This window comes from Salmo salar, chromosome ssa10, assembly GCF_905237065.1.
Source record: "Salmo salar chromosome ssa10, Ssal_v3.1, whole genome shotgun sequence".
NCBI classification, from domain to species: Eukaryota; Metazoa; Chordata; class Actinopteri; order Salmoniformes; family Salmonidae; genus Salmo; species Salmo salar.
Genome location: NC_059451.1, coordinates 19,114,707 through 19,140,739, shown reverse-complemented (window position 1 = coordinate 19,140,739; position 26,033 = coordinate 19,114,707). Strand labels below are relative to the sequence as shown.

At 40.2% G+C, this 26,033-nt stretch overlaps 1 protein-coding gene across 1 annotated transcript; it reads right to left on the bottom strand.

The window, feature by feature from the left end:
• Positions 1-25,984, bottom strand: ranb3 (Ran-binding protein 3). The gene is given in 4 exon segments (NM_001146453.1): positions 1-1,022; positions 18,859-18,872; positions 19,029-19,084; positions 25,949-25,984. Coding segments are annotated over 4 exon segments (261 nt in total). The 5' UTR covers positions 25,971-25,984; the 3' UTR covers positions 1-853.
• Between the last annotated feature and the right edge of the window lie 49 nt (positions 25,985-26,033).

Genomic DNA, 26,033 nt, shown 5'->3' with positions numbered 1-26,033 from the left:
AAACAACTAATAAAATTGGTTTATTCAATATATATTTGGGAAAATGATATATTTTCAGATCCATCTAAAAATGTTTTATATTTTTGAAACAAACAAATCTAACATCTATATTTAGGGAAAACTTTGGGGTCATGGAAAAAAACCTGTTGTAAAACTATCAAATCCAACTAGCTTATTTGCAAAATAGGTTCATTTTCGAATGAACTTCAAAATCAAAGTCGATATATCAACTATCAATAATAATAATCATCATAATAATGAACACAGGTCAACTCCATTATTAAATGGAATTCTTTATTAAATCATTTACGTCAAAGCAGGTGTTTGCACAAGGGCTTCTATTTCAAATGATTTGTGGTCAAAAATAATTTCTAATGTAGACTACAGACTAAACAACTAAGTGGCCAAAGGAGGTATCGACGGACTTAAAACACAAAATAAAACTTGAAGTGAGAGTTCAGACACTCTTCAATGACAGACAACTCAGTGAAATAAAAAAGACTTTATAAACAATTATTTGCTAGGCAACTAGATCTTTACCTCTCTGAACAAAATACAAGCCCCACTGGATTTGAAGTGCCCGAGGTCTGTTTTCTTGCAAGGTGGATAAAGAGGTCCCACTTTTAACGGCAAGCTCTTTAGAATGTACTTACATCGGCAAGAGAAGAAAATTGCTTTCTCATTCCGTCTTGCAACGTCTCACTCATCAATATGATGAGCGACAATTCAAACTCCAAAAAATATATATTTTTCAGTTCTATAGGTTAAAAAAACTAAAATAAAAAACAAACAAAAAGACCATCCATCCCGGATATACTGCGAATGCAGAGAGACTGAACTGCACAGAGTTAAGTTAGTAGCACCTGCATAGGATCCTTCCTGGAACTCCACTGTGACCTCTGACCATTGGGGAAATGCTGGACTGAGGTGTCCGTGGAGGTGCCTGTAGGGGTCCTGACTGCAGCGTGTGGAGGGGGGCAGGCGCTATGAGGACCCACTCCCGCTGGCCTGGACCTCTGGACCCTCTAGGGAGAGGAGAGACAGGCATGGTGAGTGATTGTCATTGGACTGTTGTTTTAAATTACATTCTTGGACCTTTTGAATGGGCGCGATGTAGCTTGAATCAAATAAGACAACATCCAAGACAACTGACAACATCCAATGAAAAAGTACAAAAGTAAAAAGTCCCATTCAAAGATGCCCCGATAACTTCCTTGGACCCCCAGATACCTTCTTTGGCACATCAGTGGGGGTGTCCAAGATCACTTACTTGGACTTTAAAATATGTTTGTTTGACAGTTAGGGGGCATGTCCAGGCGACCTTTTTGAACCCCGAGATAACTTTTATGGACCATCGATAGGGGTCTCCCAGATCACTACCTTGGAACACCAGATAACACTTTTGGACTATCATTTTGTCCAGATATCATCAATTCACTTTTTTGAATAAATCACAGTAAGGGGTGTGATGGAAATTGTTATGTTAGTGCTTTTCTATTTACCAATTTCTATGTTCTATGTTTGTGCTATTCTATAAACCAATTTCTGTGTTCATGCAAGTGACTGATTGAACGAATTTCGCAGTACGCCCAGAAACTTGTTTAGAGAAAGGGCTCTCTCAGTTTCAAGGTGTCAGCTTAGAGAGAAGCCTCGCTATCCAGTTGGCGTCTGCGAGGAAAATCGGTGGCACATATTATGAAGCGTGAGGGAAATTCCCGTCTGACCTAAAGATGACGAGACCCACCCAGACCCTTACTGTGAGCTGCCCAGGAGGAGACACATCATCGGCCAACAATTGAGGGATGGCAACTGATTTCAGTAAGTCAATTTAAAATGTATAAAAGTGAGAGGGAAAAAAATGAATGAAATCAAGGCGAGTAACCCATAAAAAGATACCCATAATCTTCTAGAGAGAAGACTATTCAGTAGTTTTATGAGAAGACTAGTGTGAGGGCGTAACAATATCATGGAATGCCCCGCTGACAGCTGTCTGTAGGCATTTAGAAGAAACGTCTACCGCCACTACGAAATAACAAGATATTATTGAATACGGGGTGTTATTTATATGTATAGCAAGTAGCGACAAGAGAACCATTGAAGATGCACATGGGGTGTGTTTGGGAATAGTAATAAGTGAATATGGATGTGAATGTGTGATTGTAAGTAGAGGTCGACCGATTATTGGAGGGCCAAAAAAGCCGATACCGATTAATCGGCCGATTTTTTTATTATTATTTGTTTATTTATAATAATGACAGTTACAACAATACTGAATTAACACTTATTTTAACTTAATATAATACATTAATAAAATCAATTTAGCCTCAAATAAATAATGAAACAAGTTCAATTTGGTTTAAATAATGCAAAACAAAGTGTTGGAGAAGAAAGTAAAAGTGCAATATGTGCCATGTAAAAAAGCTAAGGTTTAAGTTCCTTGTTCAGAACATGGGAACATATGAAAGCTGGTGGTTCCTTTTAACATGAGTCTTCAATATTCCCAGGTAAGTTTTAGGTTGTAGTTATTATAGGAATTATAGGACTATTTCTCTCTATACGATTTGTATTTCATATACCTTTGACTATTGGATGTTCATATAGGCACTTTAGTATTGCCAGTGTAACAGTATAGCTTCCGTCCCTCTCCTCGCTCCTACCTGGGCTTGAACCAGGAACACATCGACAACAGCCACCCTCGAAGCAGCGTTACCCATGCAGAGGAGGGGAATCAACTACTCCAAGTCTCAGAGCGATTGACGTTTGAAACGCTATTAGCGCGCACCCCGCTAACTAGCTAGCCATTTCACATCGGTTACACCAGCCTAATCTTGGGAGTTGACAGGCTTGAAGGGGTGGGTATAATTTGTGGAACGTTCCAACAGGAATCTGTTCCAAAAAACGTAAAGTAAAAGGTTGCCAACCAACAACGCATACAAAGTAGCAACGCATACAAACCTAGCTAACTAGCTGCCGAATAGGCATCAACTCACCACGTAGCTTATTCTTAATGTTTGTCTATAGGCAACCAGAGTGAGGACAGACATTTTTCGGAATAAACGTGATGAGTGAAAAACGCTATGAAATAGACCACTCACAACCCGGTATTTTATTCTGCCGCTATACAACTTTGTATGCGTTGTTTTTTGGCAACCTTGTTATTTACGAAGTTTTTGGAATAGATTTATTGTTGGAATGTTCCACAAATTATTCCCACCCGGTTTGAAGTCATAAACAGCTTGAAACACAGCGAAGAGCTGCTGGCAAAACGCACGAAAGTGCTGTCTGAGTGAATGCTTATGAGTTATATTATGTCAATGTTATGTAATAATTACGTAAAATTCTGGCAAATTAGTTCGCAACGAGCCAGGCGGCCCAAACTGTTGCATATACCCTGACTCTGCGTGCAATGAACACTAGAGATGTGACACAATTTCATGTTAGCAGGCAATATTAACCAAATATGCAGGTTTAAAAATATATACTTGTTTATTGATTTTAAAGAAAGGCATTGATGTTTATGGTTAGGTACATTGGTGCAACAACAGTGCTTTTTTCGCAAATGCGCTTGTTAAATCAACACCCGTTTGGCGAAATAGGCTGTGATTCAATGATAAATTAACAGGCACTGCATCGATTATATGCCAACGCAGGACACGTTAGATAAACTTGTAATATCATCAACCATGTGTAGTTAACTAGTGATTATGTTAAGATTTATCTTATAAAAAACGATCAGTTTAATGCTAGCTAGCAACTTACCTTGGCTTCTTACTGCCCTCGCGTAACAGGTAGTCAGCCCCTGAACAAGGCAGTTAACCCCCGTTCCTAGGCTGTCATTGAAAATAAGAATGTGTTCTTAATATATATATATATATATATATATATATATATATATATAAATGCCCCCCCCCCAAACTAATAAAATAAAAAATATTTAAACATTTGGCAAATCGGTGGCGAAAAATACCGATTAGCGATTGTTATGAAAACTTGAAATCGGCCCTAATTAATCGGCCATTCCGATTAATCGGCCGACCTCTAATTGTGGGATATGACATATTAAGCTGATTGAAAATTGGATAATACATGGATTTAAATTATTACTATTAAAATTGGAATACGGATTATAAGATTGAAATGTGGATATTAAGCTGATGGAAATCTGGCTGATTGAAATTTGGATAATGCATGGACTTAAATTATTACTATTAAGATTGGAATAAGGCTTATAAGACTGAAATGTGGATATCAAGCTGATTGAAATTTGGATAACAAGATTGAGATTGAAATTTGGATAATGCATGGACTTAAATTATTACTATTAAGATTGGAATAAGGCTTATAAAACTGAAATGTGGATATCAAGCTGATTGAAATTTGGATAACAAGATTGAGATTGAAATATAGCTATAAATTATTGAGTGATTGAGAGCTGTCAGGGGACTAGCTCATGTGTGAAAGAGGTGAATGAATGCCCCAACCAGTTCTGTGAGCTGAGTTTTTTGATCTATAACGTTATCTAGGGCTCTGTCCACCACCGCTGTTGGATCTACAGGTAAAGGATAACATGTCTCATAAATCTCATAGGTAACATGTCTCAGTAGTGACGAGGATAACATGTCTCAGTAGATAACATGTCTCATTAGTAACGAAGACAACATGTTATCCTTGTTACTAATGAGACATGTCTCTGAGGATAACATGACTTTAGATTACATGAGGATAACATGACCCATCCGTGGAGTTTGATGGTATAACGTTATTATGTGTGTGGAGATATGAAAGAAGAGAGTATTATTTCCGAATAAGCTGTTAAATAGAACACTAGTGAATATTTAAACTCCTATATGAATATAACACTAGTGTAGAGGAGGAACTTGTGATGTAACACAAATGTATAATGGGTTATTAGAGAAAGATAATATTTGTTTAATGGGTTACTAGAGATCTGATGAAGTAACAATAGAAAAAATAATAACATTTAACTTGCACACCCACACGTAGACGTACATAAGTGGTGTAAAAAATATTCTGCGAAATGTTCGGAGTGGTCCCTTTAGAGATCATTTGAGTTATGATAAGGTTAAAGCATTGTACGGGACTTGACTTACCCCTAACAAACAAAAAACTAGAAATAGTTTTAACTAAACAATTTATTGTACTCCTGGAGTTTTCATTGATATCCAAAACGATGAGATATTAAACCAATGAGTAAGCAGGCAAATTGAGGAGTGGGGGTCTGAGACTGTCTCCCAATCTATTTTGTCTCAGGTGCCAGAAACCTTATGGATAGAACATTCCAATGACAGTGGACTGATAGGCAGTGCTAGCCCAGTTATAATAACGGTTTCTCTCTCTCCTTCTGAATTGACCGATGTATTTTATAAATTTGGCACATTATATATGAATCTTAAAATAATCGATATTTAATAAGTGTGAAGCAAAAAGTGAATATCCAACAGAAATTTGAAATAAATATTAAGAGTAACATTGTTAGGGTAGACAAAAATGAAAACAATGCCTTCCAATAAGGAGAAATGCATGTTTGTTTTGATTTGTTTTCAACCTTGCAGAATGTTGTTTGAGAGTGATCCGTGTGTATTAGTAGTAGAAGATTGAGAAGGTCTTCCTATTGGGAGTAAGGGAGTCCTAGTTGAAGGAAACATGGAGACTAATGAAAGTTACAGAGTGAATGGTAATTGGCTTACAGATAGCCCTCTAACGATGCAATATCTTAGTAATTTGATTGAGCATTGGGACTGATTAAATTAGAGGCCGCTCACTCTTAAATGCCTGGTTCTATGCTCTCTCATCTATGCTCTCTGTTTGGGTTAGAGATAACCTTCCTGTGGAACAATAGATAGCTTCCAGTATACACTGAACTGAAACAGGCTGTAAGCGAGACAATGGGGAAATTAGGGACAGTTTGTACAGAACTGTATGTCAAAGTCAAAATGACTGATTACAAGAGAGGGGCTTTGGGATTGTTTACTTTAGAAAGCGCCTATTCGATGTGTCTGAAGGATAATTCTGTATACGACTGATGGAACGTCCGATACCAAGTTTTTTTTCTCTTCATGTTTATCAATGATTCTGTATCTCTCCCTTTGAAAGGCTTGCTAAGGCAAGTGCCTTAGAAGAGCAGTTTAAGGTTCCCGGATCCAGCTGTTAACCTGTTAGGGCTAGGGGGCAGTATTGACACGGCCGGATAAAAAACATACCCGATTTAATCTGGTTACTACTCCTGCCCAGTAACTAGAATATGCATATAATATGGCTTTGGATAGAAAACACCCTAAAGTTTCTAAAACTGTTTGAATGGTGTCTGTGAGTATAACAGAACTCATATGGCAGGCCAAAACCTGAGAAGATTCCATGCAGGAAGTGGCCTGTCTGACAAGTTGTTGTTCATCTTGGCTCTTTTTATTGAAGACTGAGGATCTTTGCGATAACGTGACACTTCCTACGGCTCCCATAGGCTCTCAGAGCCCGGGAAAAAGCTGAATGATATCGAGGCAGCCTCTGGCTGAAACACATTATCGCGTTTGGCAAGTGGCCGATCAGAGTACTATGGGCTTAGGCGCGTGCCCGAGTCGACTCCATGCTTTATTTTCTTTCGTCTGTTTACCTAAACGCAGATTCCCGGTCGGAATATTATCGCTTTTTTATGAGAAAAATGGCATAAAAATTGATTTTAAACAGCGGTTGACATGCTTCGAAGTACGGTAATGGAATATTTAGAAATTTTTGGGCACGTAATGCGCCATGCTCGTGACCCTTATTTACCCTTTCGGATAGTGTCTTGAACGCACGAACAAAATGCCGCTATTTGGATATAACAATGGATTATTTGGGACCAAACCAACATTTGTTATTGAAGTAGAAGTCCTGGGAGTGCATTCTGACGAAGAACAGCAAAGGTAATAACATTTTTCTTATAGTAAATCTGACTTTGGTGAGTGCTAAACTTGCTGGGTGTCTAAATAGCTAGCCCTGTGATGTCGGGCTATCTACTGAGAATATTGCAAAATGTGCTTTCACCGAAAAGCTATTTTAAAATCGGACATAGAGTGCATAGAGGAGTTCTGTATCTATAATTCTTAAAATAATTGTTATGTTTTTTGTGAACGTTTATCGTGAGTACTTTAGTAAATTCACTGGCAGTGTTCGGTGGGAATGCTAGTCACATGCTAATGTAAAAAGCTGGTTTTTTGATATAAATATGAACTTGATTGAACAAAACATGCATGTATTGTATAACATAATGTCCTAAGGTGGCATCTGATGAAGATCATCAAAGGTTAGTGCTGCATTTAGCTGTGGTTTGGGTTCATGTGACATTATATGCTAGCTTGAAAAATGGGTGTCTGATTATTTCTGGCTGGGTACTCTGCTGACATAATGTTTTGCTTTCGCTGTAAAGCCTTTTTGAAATCGGACAGTGTGGTTAGATTAATGAGAGTCTTGTCTTTAAAATGGTGTAAAATAGTCATATGTTTGAAAAATTGAAGTTTTTGCATTTTTGAGGTATTTGAATATCGCGCCACGGGATTACACTGGCTGTTGAGTAGTAGCCCATAGAGGTTAAGGGAGCTCCCAAATGAAGTAAGGCCTGGCCATTTTGTTTGTTTTTAATCTACGATTTTTACCACACACACACCTGTTAATGAATATTTGGTAGTGGTTAATAATCTGTTTGATTTATTGTATGGGGTCTTTTTATTTTGGATTTAGGATGCTGTACACAAAAGTTTATATTGTCAGAGTTTTGGGTGTACACGTAAATTCTCTTGATAAGAAGAAATGTAAATCTGACACACAACATTTTTGAAATATTGGAAACATCTTTAAATAATGTCTGAGGTACAGGAAAACAAACACTCACTTAATGGGGTGGAATGACCTGTGACCTCTGTTCTGACTTCCTGGTGAGGCCTGATCACCCTCACTAGAAAGACTGGAGACATTGGGTGAGATTTAAATGGGCTATGTAAACACTAATAATTAGAAGAAGTTGATAATTTATCAATAGTCTCATGTGTGATTCAGACCACGAGAAGGACAGAGAGATAGCGCTGCCCCTGAATGAGGGACGCCTGTCTCTAGTCTATTTTTCCATTACCTGATGGGATACAATTATTTCCTTATGGAGTTATCAAGAGTTGTAATTCTAATATGATTTGTTATTCTAATTTGTTTATTTTGGATTTAACATGCAGTGTTGTTTCTTTGGACGCATGAATCACAATGTGACTCATGTATCCAAGAGAGGGAATTACCAGTCCCCTAGGGCCCTTAAGTAAATATGCAAATTGATGTATTGATGCCTTCACATTCGTGCCTGTAATATGAAAAAAATAGATGTTGGTAATGGTTGACAGTTACTCCAAATGGATTGAATTTCCCCCCACATCAAGTGATGTGTATTGCTGTTGTTTTATTTTCTTTCTTTTTATGTCTTGCTTCAATAAAAACATCTCTCCAGATTGGGTCTGCTGGATGCTCAGGATTTCTCCCTAAGCATTAGCCCTCAACTCCCTGACCTGTACCTCCGCAGTGAGATCACCAAGATGATAGGGGAGTATAAGCCAATTTGGAGGGGAAAAAATGGTTTCAACTGTGTGTTGTTATTCTCTTTGACATTTGTTTTAGAAATCTGTATTAACTTCTATGGGCTACGTGGGAGCGTCCCAGCTAGCATCCCACCTGCGGGACACAGCCAGTGAAATATCAGGGCGGCAAATTCAAAAACAACAAAATGTCATAATTCAACTTTCTCAAACGTACAACCGTTTTACACCATTTTAAAGATACACTTCTCCTTGATGTAACCACATTGTCTGATTTTAAAAAGGCTTTACAGCGAAAGCAAAACATTAGATTATGTTAGAGTACATAGACAAAAATAATCACACAGCCATTTTCCAAGCAAGGACATGTGTCAATAAAACCCAAAACACAGCTAAATGTAGCACTAACCTTTGACGATCTTCATCAGATGACACTCCTAGGACATTATGTTACACAATACATATATGTTTTGTTCGATAAAGTTCATATTTATATCCAAAAACAGCATTTTACATTGGCGCGTGATGTTCAGAAAATGTATTCCCACCAAAACTCCCAGTGAATGTGCACATCAATTTACAAAAATACTCATCATAAACGTTGACAAAATATAAAACAATTATTTAAAGAATTATAGATAGACTACTCCTGGATGCAACCGCTGTGTCAGATTTTAAAATAGCTTTACGGAGAAAGCCCATTTTTCAATAATCTGAGTACATAGCTCAGCCATCACAGCGAGCTATACAGACACCCGCCAAGTTCGGGGCAACCTAAACTCAGAATTAGTATTAGAAATATTCTCTTACCTTTGCTGATCTTCGTCAGAATGCACTCCCAGGACTGCTACTTCCACAAGAAATGTTGTTTTTGTTCGAAATAATCCATATTTATGTACAAATACCTCCGTTTTGTTCATGCGTACAGATCACTTATCCAAAGGCATAACGCTCGAACGCGGAACCAGAGACGAAAAGTCAAAATGTTCCATTACCGTACTTAGAAGCATGTCAAACGCTGTTTAAAATCAATCTTTATGGTATTTTTTACGTAAAATTGCGATAATATTCCAACCGGACAATAGCATATTCATTCAAGAAGAAAAAGAAGGAACGGTGCGCTCACGTGACTGCGCATATCCAATCCCTTTGTCTCCAGGCCATCCACTCAGTAACTAAGCTCCTATTATCTGCCCAGTGACAGGAGAATGCTCAAACCACTTTCTGAAGGCTGTTGACAGCCAATGGAAACTTTAGGAAGTGCAACGTCACTCCACAGACACTGTAGTTTCGATAGAGAATCAAAAGAAGAACTACAATTCTGACTTTCCCCTTCCTGCTTGGATTTTTCTCAGGTTTTTGCCTGCCATACGAGTTCTGTTATACTCAGACACCATTCAAACAGTTTTAGAAATTTCAGAGTGTTTTCTATCCAAATCTACTAATAATATGCATATTCTAGTTTCTGGGCCAGAGTAGTAACCTGTTTAAATTGGGTACGTTTTTCATCCGGCCGTGAAAATACTGACCCTACACCCCAACAGCTTAAGAATCGGGTAGTAGTAATAATTTGTCATACAGTTAATAATTTGTCTGGATTTCCTGAATCAGAAATTCCCTAAACTAAACTGTTGTTCTTGTCTGTCCTCTCCCGAGGTTATGGCGAAGGTGACCACAGATGGTGTCTAGATGCATGGAAGGGATAATTTGACCAAGAACAGTGTGAACCTCAAACCCCCCCTAACCGGCTGAAGTAATGGTGAAAATGGCATTCAATATGGTCCTTCACCACTACCTTGAGGCCTGAGTCTGAGCCAGAAACCTGTACACAGCATTCAGACGAAGCTATCAACTGCCTTTTCTCTCAGGAGTGCGACAACAGTCCACATGGAGTGAGCATGGAGAGATCCCGTGCAAACTTGCTGGTGTACTGGTAGGAAAAGGGACAAGACATAATGGACTGTAAAGGACTGTGGCGGCTCAGGTGAGAGACATTATCAAGGGCTGTCCACTTTGAACATGTCCTGTTAAAAGGACGAAGTGAAACACTATCTGAAAAACAACATGAAGAAACACCAAGCTGTCATTACCACAAGTGATGAGAAAAGTTAATGCTAGAAATATAAGATGTATATACTGTATGTCAATGTACATTCTACCAGTATCTGTGTGTGCTAAGTTGAGGGTCTTAAATTGTAGTGATAGAACCAACGTGAAGCAATAAGGACTGTCATTATAAATTTGGGTTGGATTCTTTATCAATTGTTATAATTATGATTTGGAAAGGCTTCTTGAGACAGAGCTATGCCCCTAAATTGTGAGGAGAGCCACTCGATTGTAGCTTGTGCCAACCTTGCCCCAATCTCATTCTTATCAAGGTTGATGTGAAACTGTTATAACATGTGTTCTCTCGCTTCCCTGTGAAAGTCAATATGCATGTGCCCTAGACCAAATTTGGGAGATCTCTAGAGACGTAGAGAAAATTGGCATTGCTAAAATAATTGTGTAATTGGGCTCTGCAAAACAGAGGCTCTGGACTATGTTTTGTTTTGTTAACATGCTGTAAGGCGATCTGTGCCTCTCTGGCTGGTAAGATTTCAGCAGCTATCATGTTTTATGCTCCTCCAGAGGATGGTGAAACTAATGAGCTGACTACTCTGGAAGAGCTCCCATTTCCCCCTGTAGATGAGTAATGATTGAAGGTTGTTTTCGTTTAACAAGTTGAGGGTAAGGTCATCTAAACCCTTAACCTGTTCCCATTATGTGAACACTGAGCTGATGAGCCAGCACCAGCCTTTTGAAGAGTTTAGTAGAATTGTTAATGGAGTTTAGGCCATGAAACTGTGTGTATGCTAATTTAGAAATGTTGACCTAATCAGACAAGAGAAAATTGCCTTGGATCAGAGAGCAGGGTCAGGCCCAGAACAGAAGATGGACGGGGTGTGATTCTGACATCTAGCTAAACAGAGAGAGGACCATGGACATTCCACAGGGGAGCCAGAGGGAAACTCATTGGGGTCATAAAATGTATAGCTGGGGAGGTGACACCTACAAGAGGGGGGAAAGAGTATAAAATGGGTTGTAAACTTTCTAAATGCATGCACTCAGCTGACTGTATCCTTGGTATTAAACACTTGAAACTTCAAGCTTTGTCTCAATTCCTTATTGCAAAGAAGTTGCAATAGAATTTTTATCAAGCTTTATTAGGATTTATTATAATGTAGTTAATAGAAGTATAACCTTTACTATGATGTAATCTCATAGAACCTCCTTTTGATAGAAGCTTAAATCTTACATTAAAATGTAATGATTATTATCACACAAGTGATAAGAGGATGGAATGTGATGGAAATTGTATGTTTGTGCTTTTCTATTTATCAATTTCTAAATCCCGCTATACCCTCCGACGAACCATCAAACAGGCAAAGCTTCAATACAGGACTAAGATTGAATCCTACTACCCCGGCTCCGACACTCGTTGGATGTGGCAGGGCTTGCAAACTATTACGGACTACAAAGGGAAGCACAGCTGCGAGCTGCCCAGTGACACGAGCCTACCAGATGAGCTCAATTACTTCTATGCGCGCTTCGAGGCAAGCAACACAGAAGCATGCATGAGAACAGCAGCTGTTCCGGATCGCTGCGTGATAATGCTCTCCATAGCCAATGTGAGTAAGACCTTTAACCTGTTATGGCTAGGGGGCAGTATTTTCACAGCTGGATAAAAAACGTACCCGATTTAATCTGATTATTACTCCTGCCCAGAAACTAGAATATGCATATAATTATTAGCTTTGGATAGAAAACACTCCAAAGTTTCTAAAACTGTTTGAATGGTGTCTGTGAGTATAACAGAACTCAAATGGCAGGTCAAAACCTGAGAGATTCCTTTACAGGAAGTGGCCTGTCTGACCATTTATTGTCTTTCTTTGACATCTCATTCCATTACAAAGGATCTCTGCGGTAACGTGACACTTCCCACGGCTCCAATAGGCTCTCAGAGCCCGGGAAAAACCTGAATGTCGTCATTCCAGCCCCAGGCTGAAACACATTATCGCCTTTCTCAAGTGGCCGATCAAGGGACTGTGGGCTTAGGCGCGTGCACTGGCCGCCCCCGTCTTTGTGTTTTTTCCTCTGTTTACCGAAAAGGAGATTCCCGGTCGGAATATTATCGCTTTTTTTACGAGATAAATTGCATAAAAATTGATTTTAAACAGCGGTTGACATGCTTCGAAGTACGGTAATGGAATATTTAGATTTTTTTTTTGTCACGAAATGCGCACGACCCTGATTTACCATTTCGGATAGTTTCTGGAACGCACGAACAAAACGCCGCTATTTGGATATAACGATGGATTATTTTGGACCAAACCAACATTTGTTATTGAAGTAGCAGTCCTGGGAGTGCATTCTGACGAAGACAACAAAAGGTAATCAAACTTTTGTAATAGTAAATCTGATTTTGGTGAAGGCTAAACTTGCCGGGTGTCTAAATAGCTAGCCCGTGATGGCTGGGCTATGTACTTAGAATATTGCAAAATGTGCTTTCACCAAAAAGCTATTTTAAAATCGGACATATCGAGTGCATAGAGGAGTTCTGTATCTATAATTCTTAAAATAATTGTTATGCTTTTTGTGAACGTTTATCGTGAGTAATTTAGTAAATTGTTAGTAAATTCCCCGGAAGTTTGCGGGGGGTATGCTAGTTCTGAACGTCACATGCTAATGTAAAAAGCTGTTTTTTGATATAAATATGAACTTGATTGAACAAAACATGCATGTATTGTATAACAATGTCCTAGGGTTGTCATCTGATGAAGATCATCAAAGGTTAGTGCTGCATTTAGCTGTCTTCTGGGTTTTTGTGACATTATATGCTAGCTTGAAAAATGGGTGTCTGATTATTTCTGGCTGGGTACTCTGCTGACATAATCTAATGTTTTGCTTTCGTTGTAAAGCCTTTTTGAAATCGCACAGTGTGGTTAGATTAACGAGAGTCTTGTCTTTAAATAGCTGTAAAATAGTCATATGTTTGAGAAATTGAAGTAATAGGATTTTTAAGGTATTTGAAAATCGCGCCACTGGATTACACTGGCTGTTACGTAGGTGGGACGATTACGTCCCGCCTAGCCCATAGAGGTTAACAGCTTCTACCCCCAAGCCATAAGACTCCTGAACAGCTAATCAAAATGGCTACCCGGACTATTTGCATTGACCTCCCCCATCATCCCCATTTTTACACCGCTGCTACGCTCTGTTTATTATCTATGCATAGTCACTTTACCTACATGTACATGTTACTTCAATTAACTCGACTGACCTGTGCCCCCGCACATTGACTCTGTACCAGTAGCCCCTGTATATAGCCTCGTTACAGTTATTTTATTGTTGCTCTTTAATTATTTGTTATGTTATTTTTCTATTTTCTTGTCTTTTTTTACTTCAGTTTATTTTAATAAATACTTAACACTTATTTTTCTTAAAACTGCATTGTTGGTTCAGGGCTTGTAAGTAAGCATTTCACTGTAAGGTCTGTTGTATTTGGCGCATGTTACATAACATTTGATTTGATTTTGAACCTTTTTTAGAGAAAGGGATATCTCAGTTTCAAGGTCTCAGCTTAGAGAGAAGAAGCCTCGTGAGGTACGGGACAGTATTGGTCGTCACATGACTTAAGCAAACATGAATTATGAATGATGAATAAGCTGAATCATGCAAATATAAGTATGTAAGGGAACTAACGGGACTGCCCCGTTAGAGCTCCTGACAGACGTTCAAGTTTGTTGCAACCTCTCCAGCGCACTGACAAACAATTATTTTGATTCTTTTAAGATTGACTGAGTGTCCCTGTGTAAGAATTTTCACGACAGAGGTCTTCAGATCCGTTTGGGGTGATTAGATCAGTTAGGGTAACAGTTAGATTAAAAGGGTTCTATAGTTTACCTGTGATGTTGGCAGTGGGTGTGAGCGATTCGTCCTCATCACTATCCTCCTCGTTAGACTGGGGGTGAGGGATGTGGCCGTCTAGAATGGGGACCCGGGGCTCTGGCTCCTGGTCTGAGCGGCTCCGCAGTGCCAGGATACGGTGATGCAGCGCTGCGTACAGCTGACCCGTGTCCTTAGAGCTCGCCTGGAACAGTCACATAACTAACACATCAGTACTATACAGAATGTCATGGCAGTGTTAGATATACTCAACTCATCTATTTACCATGTAATTATAGTGTAATTACTAGGGATGGGCAAAATATTTTACTATTCAAATAACATGACATTTTTTTAGATATCCAGAAAGTCGAAATTCAATCTTGGACCTTTCTGAATGACGCAAATGCACATGGCAGAAGTAAACAGCGGATATCTGCTTTTCTCCAAAAGTTTGGCTTGCAGCAACAGAGACAAGAAGTTTTCACCATTATAGAACTTATTCTGTTACAAAAAGGTTATCTGGTTAGTGTTTTGCATTGATCTATGTCAGATATTGTGGAAACTCTGTTAGGCGAGTGCCTGTAATAGCTATTTGAAGTGGGGAAAATAGCATACTGATGTCAGGGCAGCCTGGAGGGATAAATGCGCAGCAGTAGCTCAAAGTACCGTTCAAAAAACAACATTCAAAAGTTTGTTTTATTAAATTAAGAATTTCAAATGTTATGGTATATCCTTGTAGATAAAAATGTCAAATGGATAAAGTTATTTAGACAAAGCTTTTTCATTGTCAAAATAGGTCTACAATTTTTTTCTCCTAAGATGAACACTCAAGTAATCGCACACTAACGTCCGTTCGCATATTGGGATATTCCAATAACCGTGCGCATCCTTAGTAATTACTATGTAATAAGTAATGTCGTCTTACTCGTACCGATATGAGGAAGACCTTGACCCCCTGGTCCTCAGTGTCCATGGCTGTGATGCGGACGCTCTTCTCGCTGGCTTTGTCCGTCTGCATTTGGGGCCACAGCTTGGTGTTGAGGATCAGACGCAAACTGCCCTGGGTCCTCATCACTACAGGGCCAGAACAGCACAAACTCAGGTCATACACAATGCATATAATAACCAATGTAATACATTCAAACGGGAGTTACGTTTTGACATGATTTGATTCAAGTGTTATGCCACTGCAATGACTGTACCTAGCCTGGACTGTAACGATCCCTCCTCTGTGGAGGCCATATCATTAAGCCTCAGTAGACCTCTGCCTCTCTCCACCCAAGACTGAGATGCTTTGTCAAACACAAACAACTTGCATTGGACCTGAGAAAAAAATAAGAACATTCCATTGTCAGATGAATGTTAATTGACGATTTCAGCCTATTTCCAACCCTGTCTGAGGTGACATGTAAACACAAAACTACTGTGGGTAACTTTACATCAACAACTGCTAAATGTTCTGGTGAAGTAAATTGAACGTTACTATAAATGCACTAACATTGAACAACAAACAACTAGAGCTTGTGCATACCTGTAGTACATTACTCTCCGACTCCTCTCCAGTTCTGACCTCTACCTTCTCTAACAAGCACTTCTTGGCTGTGGCTTTGGTGTAGGCCGCTGCCGACTCCTCCAAAGACTCTGTCACATTGGTATCTGCAAAGAGAACCACAAACCCATTTGAAAATGAACAGCAAACAAGGAGGACACGTTGGACACCTGAAAATAAGCCCGTCTCTCCTTTCTTGGATTGCCATTATTATATGGGCATAGTAACATGAATGTATGTATCTTATTTTCTCTGCCCACCTTTGTCGGGGCTGCTGTCCAGTGAGGGTGGCTCACATGGCGGGGTGGCAGGGGGATCTCTGCTGCTCTCTGCTGCCTGCTCACATTTCAGCGGACTCTGCAAAACAAGAATGTGATACAACATGTTTTAACATAACTTTGTGGATCCTGTCTTTAGTTGGCAGGGGAACAAATGATAGAAAAACGACAGAGATAACAGATGAGTAGATTAGCCTCACAAAACAACACGTCTCACCAGGACACGATCCGACATGTTCTGTCCAAACACAAACTTAGCCCCGTCGTCGGTGTTGTTCTCAGCCTTCTGTAAGCTGGGTGGAAAACATACAGCGGAAAGGATGTTATATTAATAACATTATAAAATTGTGATAAAGTATTAGCCTAATAAAAGTGATAACTGATCATATCCATTGGAGCCAGAATCCATGAGAGACTAACCTGGGAGTGCTTCTGTACTGTAGGAAATAATTGGTTTCCCCTGATTCTGCTGACAGAGACACTTTCTTTTCACTGCTTCCCTCAACCTAGACGAATGGGGGAAAAAAGGTAATGATCAGACAAATAACAACAAAAAGAACATAAAACTCACATAATAAAGCATGCAAGGCCACAAGAGGCTGCTATATTTAAGCAATAAGGCCCAAGGAAGTGTGGTTTATGACCAATATACCACGGCTAAGGGCTGTTCTTAAAGCGCATCGCAACGTGGAGTGCCTGAATACAGCCCTTATATTGGCCATATGCCACAAACCCCCGAGGTGCCTTATTGCTATTATAAACTGTTTACCAACGTAATTAGAGCAGTAAAAATAAATGTTTTGTCATATCCGTGGTATAAGGTCTGATATTCCACGGCTGTCAGCCAAATCAGCATTCAGGGCCAGAACTACCCAGTTTATAATTTGATTTACCCACACCTCAATGGGGTGTTGTTAGGTATGAGGCAAAGCCCAGAGTATCTTTCAAATGTATTCCATATGACATGCACTTTAGTTAACTATTCAAGCCACCTTGGCTCGGTCTCTGACATTCTGACCAAATACAAATGTGGATTCCACAGGAGGATCTGTTCTCTCTCCATTCCTGCTCTCATCGCTCTCGCTTTTCTTCTCCTAGAAAGATGAGAGCAGCGAGACACATTCATGGAAATTCCATGCTAAATGTCCAAGAATAAAACCTTCCTTGTGTCCTGTTGTGTTCTCTGTTGTTGTTAGGAGCTTGATAACTATATAGGTTATTATCGGCCACTGTGGAGCCCTTCCAATCAGGAAACATGTAGCTAGCGTGGCACCCTTTGACCTCTCAGCTTACCTGTGACTTGGCCATATTGTCTGTGGAGCCATCACAGTTCTCTGTGTTGTTCTGGGTGACTGGCAGACCATCGGACGATCTGTTCACTCCATTCGTACCACTGTTCAAACCTATGAGGACCACAAGAGGAGAGTCAGGGACATTCCAGAAATGGCTAGATTTCCCTCAACAGATGTTTTGTCCAAGCACATTGAGATGAAAGAAAGCTGGAGGAGAATGGCCATCGCAGAACAGAAGGAAGTAGCAGAGCTGTTTGTCTGAGAGGATCTGAAGACTTTGAGGTTAAGCTTTCCTCAGTGTACCTACCGGTCAGGGTTAGTGATTTGCTAGGCGGAGGGGCCTGCAGTACTGCGGGTCGTAGTACGCTGCGGTGCTGCTCCTTGGGCTTCTGGCTCGGGACGCCTGCAACACATTATACTTGGCCTAAATATAAGGCTCTGGACAGACCAATGCCAGACAAACAAGGGCCATCTTCTTTCCAACTTATTGTGATGTTTTGTACATTGCTTTTGTGACTGAGCCTGTGTGCTGAAACCCCCGAAACACATTTCATATTTCACTCAATGGACAATAAAGCCTCTCTGAAATTGACAGGGGAGAGCAGCCACCTGCACGAGGAGCCTGTCCATGGATCAGGGTGGGAGGCTTCAGGCGAAATCCAACCGTCTTCTCCTCTGTTGACATCAGAGAAAGATGGAGAAAGAGAGGGAATATGAGATGGCCAGAACTTTGATTAAGGAGAAAAAGCAAACCATTCTTGTCATGATTCTTCAAGGGTCATTCTCCTTATCATACAAATACCAAGTAAATTAAAAAGGAGATCTTAAGACAACTATTCAGGAACTCACCAGGTTCTGAATCTGAATTATTTCCTGTCGGGGACTGACAGAAACTGGATGGCATGAACACATTGTTCTTAGAAACTGCAAGAGACAATGAGAAATAACATGAGTACAGACCCTTTCTCTACACACTAACAAAATAATATTTTAATTCAACAAAACGTACAATTACCTGAATGTGCGGGTGGGAATTGTGTTAGTGATGATGTTCTCTCTCTCTTGGCCGGGGGACAGTAACTACTCTCATCTTTATCAGAGTCTAGAGGAGACAGAATCAGCAAAGATTAGCAAAGTAACTACAATACAGTAATATAAAATGGACGTGTCATTTTTCCAAAGAACCATAACCTGCTAGGTTATCCTCCTCATCCTTACCTTCTCCATCCTCAGCACTGGACCCTTCTGCTGATCTCTGTTATGGGTATGACAGAAAAAGAGAGAGAGGAAGAAACAGACAGTCAGACACATGAAACTGAGTGAATTATCCAGCCAGTGTGAAGCCAAGTCTGACTCATAGTGTGCCGTCACACTTTCAATTTTCAGCAGAGGTGTGAAAAGAGTCTCTCACCTTCTGTGCTTTATCTTCCTGGAACACAAACACAGGTGGGGCTATGGCAGGTTTCTCTGCAAGAGAAATCAGATGTCACTGTTGAAGATATAATTTCGCACATCTTTGGGCAAAAGCTTAAAGGGAAAATCCACTCAAAATCTAGTCAAAGGTCCCCCGGTACAAGTTGAAAAAAATGTTGGAAGTATACAGCACCAGTCAAAAGTTTGGACACACCTACTCATTCAAGGGTTTTTCCTTTTTTTTACTATTTTCTACATTTTAGAATAATAGTGAAGACATAAAAACAATGAAATAACACATGGAATCATGTAGTAACCAAAAGTGTAAAACAAATAAAAATATATGTTATATTTGAGATTCTTCAAAGTAGCCACCCTTTGCCTTGATGAAAGCTTTGCACACGCTTGGCATTCTCTCAACCAGCTTCACCTGGAATACTTTTCCAACAGTCTTGAAGAAGTTCTCACATATGCTGAGCACTTGTTGGCTGCTTTTCCTTCACTCTGCGGTCCAACTCATACCAAACCATCTCAATTGGGTTGAGGTCAGGTGATTCTGGAGGCCAGGTCATCTGATGCAGCACTCCATCACTCTCCTTCTTGGTTAAATAGCCCTTACACAGCCTGGAGGTGTGGTTGGTCCATCTGTTGAAAAACAAATGAGAGTCCCACTAAGCACAAACCAGGCGGGATGGCGTGTCGTTGCAGAATGCTGTGGTAGCCATGCTGGTCACCTACTCTGCATCTCACAAAGACATGGCGATTGGAACCAAGAATGTCAAATTTGGACTCATCAAACCAAAAGGACAGATTTCCACCGATCTAATGTCCATTGCTCGTGTTTCTTGGCACAAGCAAGTTTCTTCTTATTGGCATCCTTTAGTAGTGGTTTCTTTGCAGCAATTCGACCATGAAGGCCTGATTCATGCAGTATCGTCTAAACAGTTGATGTTGAGATGTGTCTGTTACTTGTTCTCTGTGAATTATTTATTTGGGCTGCAATCTGAGGCTGGTAACTCTAATGAACTTATCCACTGCAGCAGAGGTAACTCTGTCTTCCGTTCCTGTTGCGTTCCTCATGAGAGCCAGTTTCATAACGTTTGATGGTTTTTGACATTTTCCAGATTGACTGACCTTCATGTCTTAAAGTAATGATGGACTGTTGTTTCTCTTCACTTATTTGAGCTGTTCTTGCCATAATATGGACTTGGTCTTTTACCAAATAGGGCTATCCTCTGTATACCACCCTACCTTGTCACAATACAACTGGATTGGCTCAAATGCATTACGGAAAGACATTCCACAAATTAACTTTTAACAAGGCACACTTGTTAATTTAAATTAATTCCAGGTGACTACCTCATGAAGCTGGTTAAGAGAATGCCAAGAGTGTGCAAAGCTGTCATCAAGGCAAAGTTTGGCTACTTTTTAGAATCTTAAATATATTTATATTTGTTTAACACTTTTTTGGTTACTACATGATTCCATATGTGTTATTTCATAGTAAAAATAAAGAAAGACCCTTGCATGAGTAGGTGTCCAAACTTTTGACTGGTACTGTATATGGAGAATTTTTAGTGCCAAAAATACATAGAATTATTATTTATTTAATTTTTTTTATTGGGTTTCCTGTTTATCATCTGTCGCAAACAAAGGACACAAATTTCCTTTGATTTTTTTGGGCGGACATCTGTTCCATTTAGTGAATCTGTTATTCAATGCTTTTGTATGGGCTAATAGCAGTAAGACCAAATAACATTTCTCATCAAATATTTTTTTATTTTGATACTTCAAGAGGTCTTAAAATTCTAAATCAAATAGCTAAATGATCCTTGGTATGACCTTAAAACAATTCCATATAGCTTAGTAGAACCCCCTACCCCAGGCATAAACAGGGCGTACACTGTAACGGATTAACCTTTATGATGACGTCTCTTGACATTGTCCATAAAACCCCTCTAATTCTATTCATGAGCCTTCTCTGTACTCCTAAATTACAAATATTACCAATTAGGCTTGGACGGTATACCGTATACCGGGGTATTTAGAAAAGACACGGAATGGTTTTTCAATAGCGTCAAAATTATTTCCTTGGAAGATTTTTTAATCCATTTGAATATTTGTAGCTACTTTTAAAATACTTTGCAGTCAATGTTTGTAATACGTTAGGAGATAAAGAACATTGCGTTCTTCATTTCACCTGTCACATTATTAAAAGGCTTACGGTAGTCCCCAGTCATGGGCTGTTTGGGATTTTAGGCTGGGTTTCTGTACAGCACTTTGAGATATCAGCTGATGCAAGAAGGGCTATATAAATAAATTTGATTTGGTGTTTGTTTACAAGCACACAATGACGAAAGACCGGAGCCTTGTAAGTCACTCACTGGTGATCTACAATATACATACACAAATGTATGTGGACAGTGGACACCCTTCAAATTAGTGGATTTATCAACACCCGTTGCTGACAGGTGTATAAAAATCGAGGTCACATCCATGCAATATCCATAAACAATCGCCTTAATGAAGAGCTCAGTGACTTTCAACTTTCTGCCCTGCTATAACTTCCCCGGTTAACTGTAAGTGCTGTTATCGCGAAGTGAAAATATCTAGGAGCAACAACAGCTCAGCCACAAAGTGGTAGGCCACACAAGCTCACAGAACGTGACCGCCGAGTGTTGAAGCGCATAGCATGTACAAATTGTCTGTCCTTAGTTGCAACTCTCCCTACTCTGTTCCAAACTGCCCCTGAAAGTAATGTCAGCGCAAGAACTGTTTATCGGGAGCTTCATGAAATGGGTTTACATTGTCGAGCAGCCGCACACAAGCTTAAGATCACCTTTCGCAATGCCGAGCGTTGGCTGGAGTGGTGTAAAGCTCGCCGCCATTGGACTCTGGAGCAGTGTAAACACTTTCTCTGGAGTGATGAATCACGCGTCATCATCTGGCATTCCGACGGACGAATCTGGGATTGACAGATGCCAGGAGAACGCTACCTGACCCAATGCATAGTGCCAACTCTAAAGTTTGGTGGAGGAGGAATAATGGAACGGGGCTGTTTCTCATGGTTCGGGCTATTTCTAGTGAACGAAAATCTTAACACTACAACATACAACATTCTAAACGAATCTGTGCTTCCAACTTTGTGGCAACAAAGCATGACAATTCCCCCGTTCACGAAGCGAGGTCCATACAGAAATGGTTTGTTGAGATCGGTGTGGAGAACTTGACTGGCCTGCACAAAGCCCTGACCTCAACCCCATCGAACACCTTTGGGATGAATTAGAACGCTGATTGCGAGCCAGGCCTAAACACCCAGCATTAGTGCCCGACCTCACTAATGCTCGTGGCTGAATGGAAGCAAGTCCCCGCAGCAATGTTCCAACATTTGGTGGAAAGCCTCCCCAGAAGAGTGGAGGCTGTTATAGAAGCAAAGGGGAGACAAACTCCATATTAATGCCCATGATTTTGGAATGAGATGTTCGACGAGCAGGTGTCCACATACTTTCAGTCATGTAGTGTAATTACAGTATGCAATTCACAACTAAATGTTTGCCAGTTAGATATCTTATAACTATTGAGTTAACTGTCTAAAATGTGCTGAATGCTCTGCAGTTGTGCATTTGGTTTGCTAATACTTGTATAGTTTAGGTCAGAAACTGTTCGCAATGCGCTCTTTAGCATTTAGACAGCATTCTCTATGGGATTTGACATGTACTTGTTAGCATTGCTAACCTTCAGATTACAGAGTATCAGTGGGGTTTGAAAACAGTGCCGGTATTACCGAAGATCCCAGTATGGCACAACGTCGGTATGAAGGTATGACAATATGGATACCGCCCAAGCCTAAATGAAATTCTACAGAGCTGACAAAGACCTGCAGGTTAGGCCAAGGTGAAAAAGTAACAGGTTTTGTTGAAATGTGCACTTGCTTCACCTCCCCCAGAACACCACTAACCTCAGGGCTCAGGCATCCCAGTCAGTGTAAATAGACTCCCTGTCACTGTCAGTACCCACTCAGCTTTGATAGTACCCCAGCCAGGACCAAATAAATCTTCTCCCCAGGCTATAACTAGAACTCTCTAGTCATGAGACTTCCCTGAATAAGAGGCTCTAGCCACTAACCCCAGTCCAGCTGGAATAGTCTTCTACAGCTGAGGGAGACGTGCCAGTTGTGATCGGGTAGGATGAGTGGAGGACTGCCAGCCCCAGCAGATGGATCTGAAGGATGATATCAACCCTAGAATGACTCACTGCTGCTAAAATTTGCCCTTGACTATTTTTAGGGTAAGCCACGTGGATGGGATCTGATTGCGAGGATGTGTGTATGACTTTATATAATTTGACCGCCTACGGGTGCTTCGCATTTTTAGGGATCCGGGTCAACATGATGAAACTACACTGGGGTTGACCCAATAAATCAGGCAATAAATATATAGAAACAAAACTAAAGGAGCTATGGTGAAGGTGATATGGCCATGAGAGGAGAAACATTCTGAGCGAAAGGGCGGCAAGGACATTACCTGTTTTAGAAGGCTGGGCAGGCAAATGCGCTTGCTACTGACACTGAACAGTAAAAGCAGATATAAAAGATAGCTTTTCAATATATAGACCTAGTAGCTTGAAGGTTTATGTGGTCAGTCATCCCCAGCTGAGGCACAAGGCTTTGTGATGACTTAGCATTGCTCATGTGCCCTGGAGGTGTGAAAGACATGCATAAATGCTTGCCAGAGATGGTGGATTCACACTGAAAAGTATTTGAGTTCTGCATAAATACAGTGTTTTACTGATGCCTCCAACCACATCACTGCTATTCTCTGTGATACGGCAATGAAACATTCCCCCTTTTTATAAAAACCAGAAGGAAAATACATGGATTTGCCTTGTCACAAAATGCACTTAAACTATCAGATTAAGGAAGTGGATCAAAGACTGCACTTCCTTGATTTAATCTAACTTTGAAACAATGCCGAGTTACACTCGATATAGCCTACACACTAGTCTATACTTGTTTGAAATGTAGTCTATAGCATTTCTGACTAGGCTAGTTCTTTCAGTCTCTTGACATTGACAGAGGAATGTCTGTTAAGTTAAAGTAAAGGCTACAATGCAACTCAATCTACTTCATGTAGCCTATAGCATTAGTTCTTTATCATGAGAGAGTAGCTTGCCTAAAAATAAGTGAGGTGACGCTGGCTTATTACATCACCAGAATTCAGGTGCCGGACTAAATAAAAGTCCACAACATTGCAACCAAACTACCTTCAATGAGGCAAAAATGATTTGGAAGGGGAAATAAATCACAAAGATCCACCTCGCACCAAAACATTCTCTCATTAAAGGTAGATTGAGTGCAAACTGGTTGTTTCTGGGTCACTTACATACTCAGCATAGATCCCCTCACCTTTGTCCTCATCAACGCTGTCAATTCTGATCCCTACCTCTGGCTCTAACTATCACAAGCTGAACATCTCATACTATTCCTGCTAAGAACAGAAGGAAAATCAGAAGTGTTTCAGTAAGGGGAACAAGTTGTCAAGACCAAAACAACTGATTCCTCTTGTCATTCGATTGAAATTGGAAACTGGTGGAAATTAATTATGTGTGATAGGCAGGCACGTCTCCTATGACCTCACGCATCGTAAGTAACTGCGGACGAAATGAGAAAGGAACCCAGGACACAGAAGAGAAGCTAGAGGGGTTTTTACGTTAACATGGAATTGGGGTTCTAGTGTCTTTCAATGGAGCAGCTGTCAAACAGACTAACTCCAGACCCCTCTACAGTGACATTCTGGAGAGAGAAAAAAAGTGTCTACAGGCATTAATCTCATTAGTCTTCGATTCACATAATGTCTAAGCCTCTTACTTTTGGGATAGCTGCACAACTTCAAATTTTCATTAAATCTTAAACATTTGAATGAAATTTCAGCATACACCGAAGAAAAGTTATTACAGCAAGCCATTGTTATTTTTGGTGGTGAAATCAGAAAAATAAGTCCAGAGTAAAGAGCCAGTTGAAGGTTTGAACTTTCGGTAGCTGTGCCTTAGCTCTATGTACAGCTCTATGTACCGTGATAGCTACTGTTCAATACGATATCTTTCTGTATTGGCATCATTCTACGTATATAAAATTGGATTGTTTTGAAACTGTATAAAAGTAATTCATTAAAATCCATCTAACTAAGTACTTTGCAAATCCTATTACGCAACTAGGCTATCTAGTTCTGGTACAGTATAGCTATGCATTGAACTCGCAACATTGTAGGCTGTACCTCAATGGGATAGACACCTGTAACATCGAGCAATGACAAGATCCAGTTGTCTGAAAACAGCCCCGCCATGCAAAAAAAATTAAAATAGCCAAGCTGGGACATGTTAACTGTGTTTTAACGATAACTACCTGATGTAGGCGTTTTGAACATAGAAGGCATACTGCAGATAGCTACATGGTGAAAGTGGGAGGTTTAAAAAGGCTATTCGATAAGAGCAAAATTCCACCCGGTGTGTTTCCCATGTGACCCACACAGAGCCCTAAATGTATATTGTTTGTGCTTCCATGTGCTTGATTTCTAAAATTGGAACACACATACATAGATTTACAAAAATGCAGTTAAATCGGAAGGTATTGTTCGCTCGCTACAGATGCGATATTTTCACGTCTGACAACTGCCCCTCCCCCGGTTGTGCCACACGGTCCGGCCTGCCGCCCCCCACTCCTCCCCCACGTAAAATATAGCAAAGGCCGGGACTCTTAACATATGCTGTTTAGTCAAATCGCTGCCACCACATCGCGCTGCTGGCGAAACGGAGCATTCCCTGCACATCTGCTGACAGTCCCGTCGCTGTCTGAACTACATGCACTCACTGTGGTGAATCATTAGATTTGTTTAGATTTCCCCCCAACGAGCAGTTCCTTACCTTCGTTTGCCAGGTCCGCCATTTTACTTCCTCACTGACACCCACAATACTCCGCGGTAGACATGCGTGTATGGCTGGGCTAACA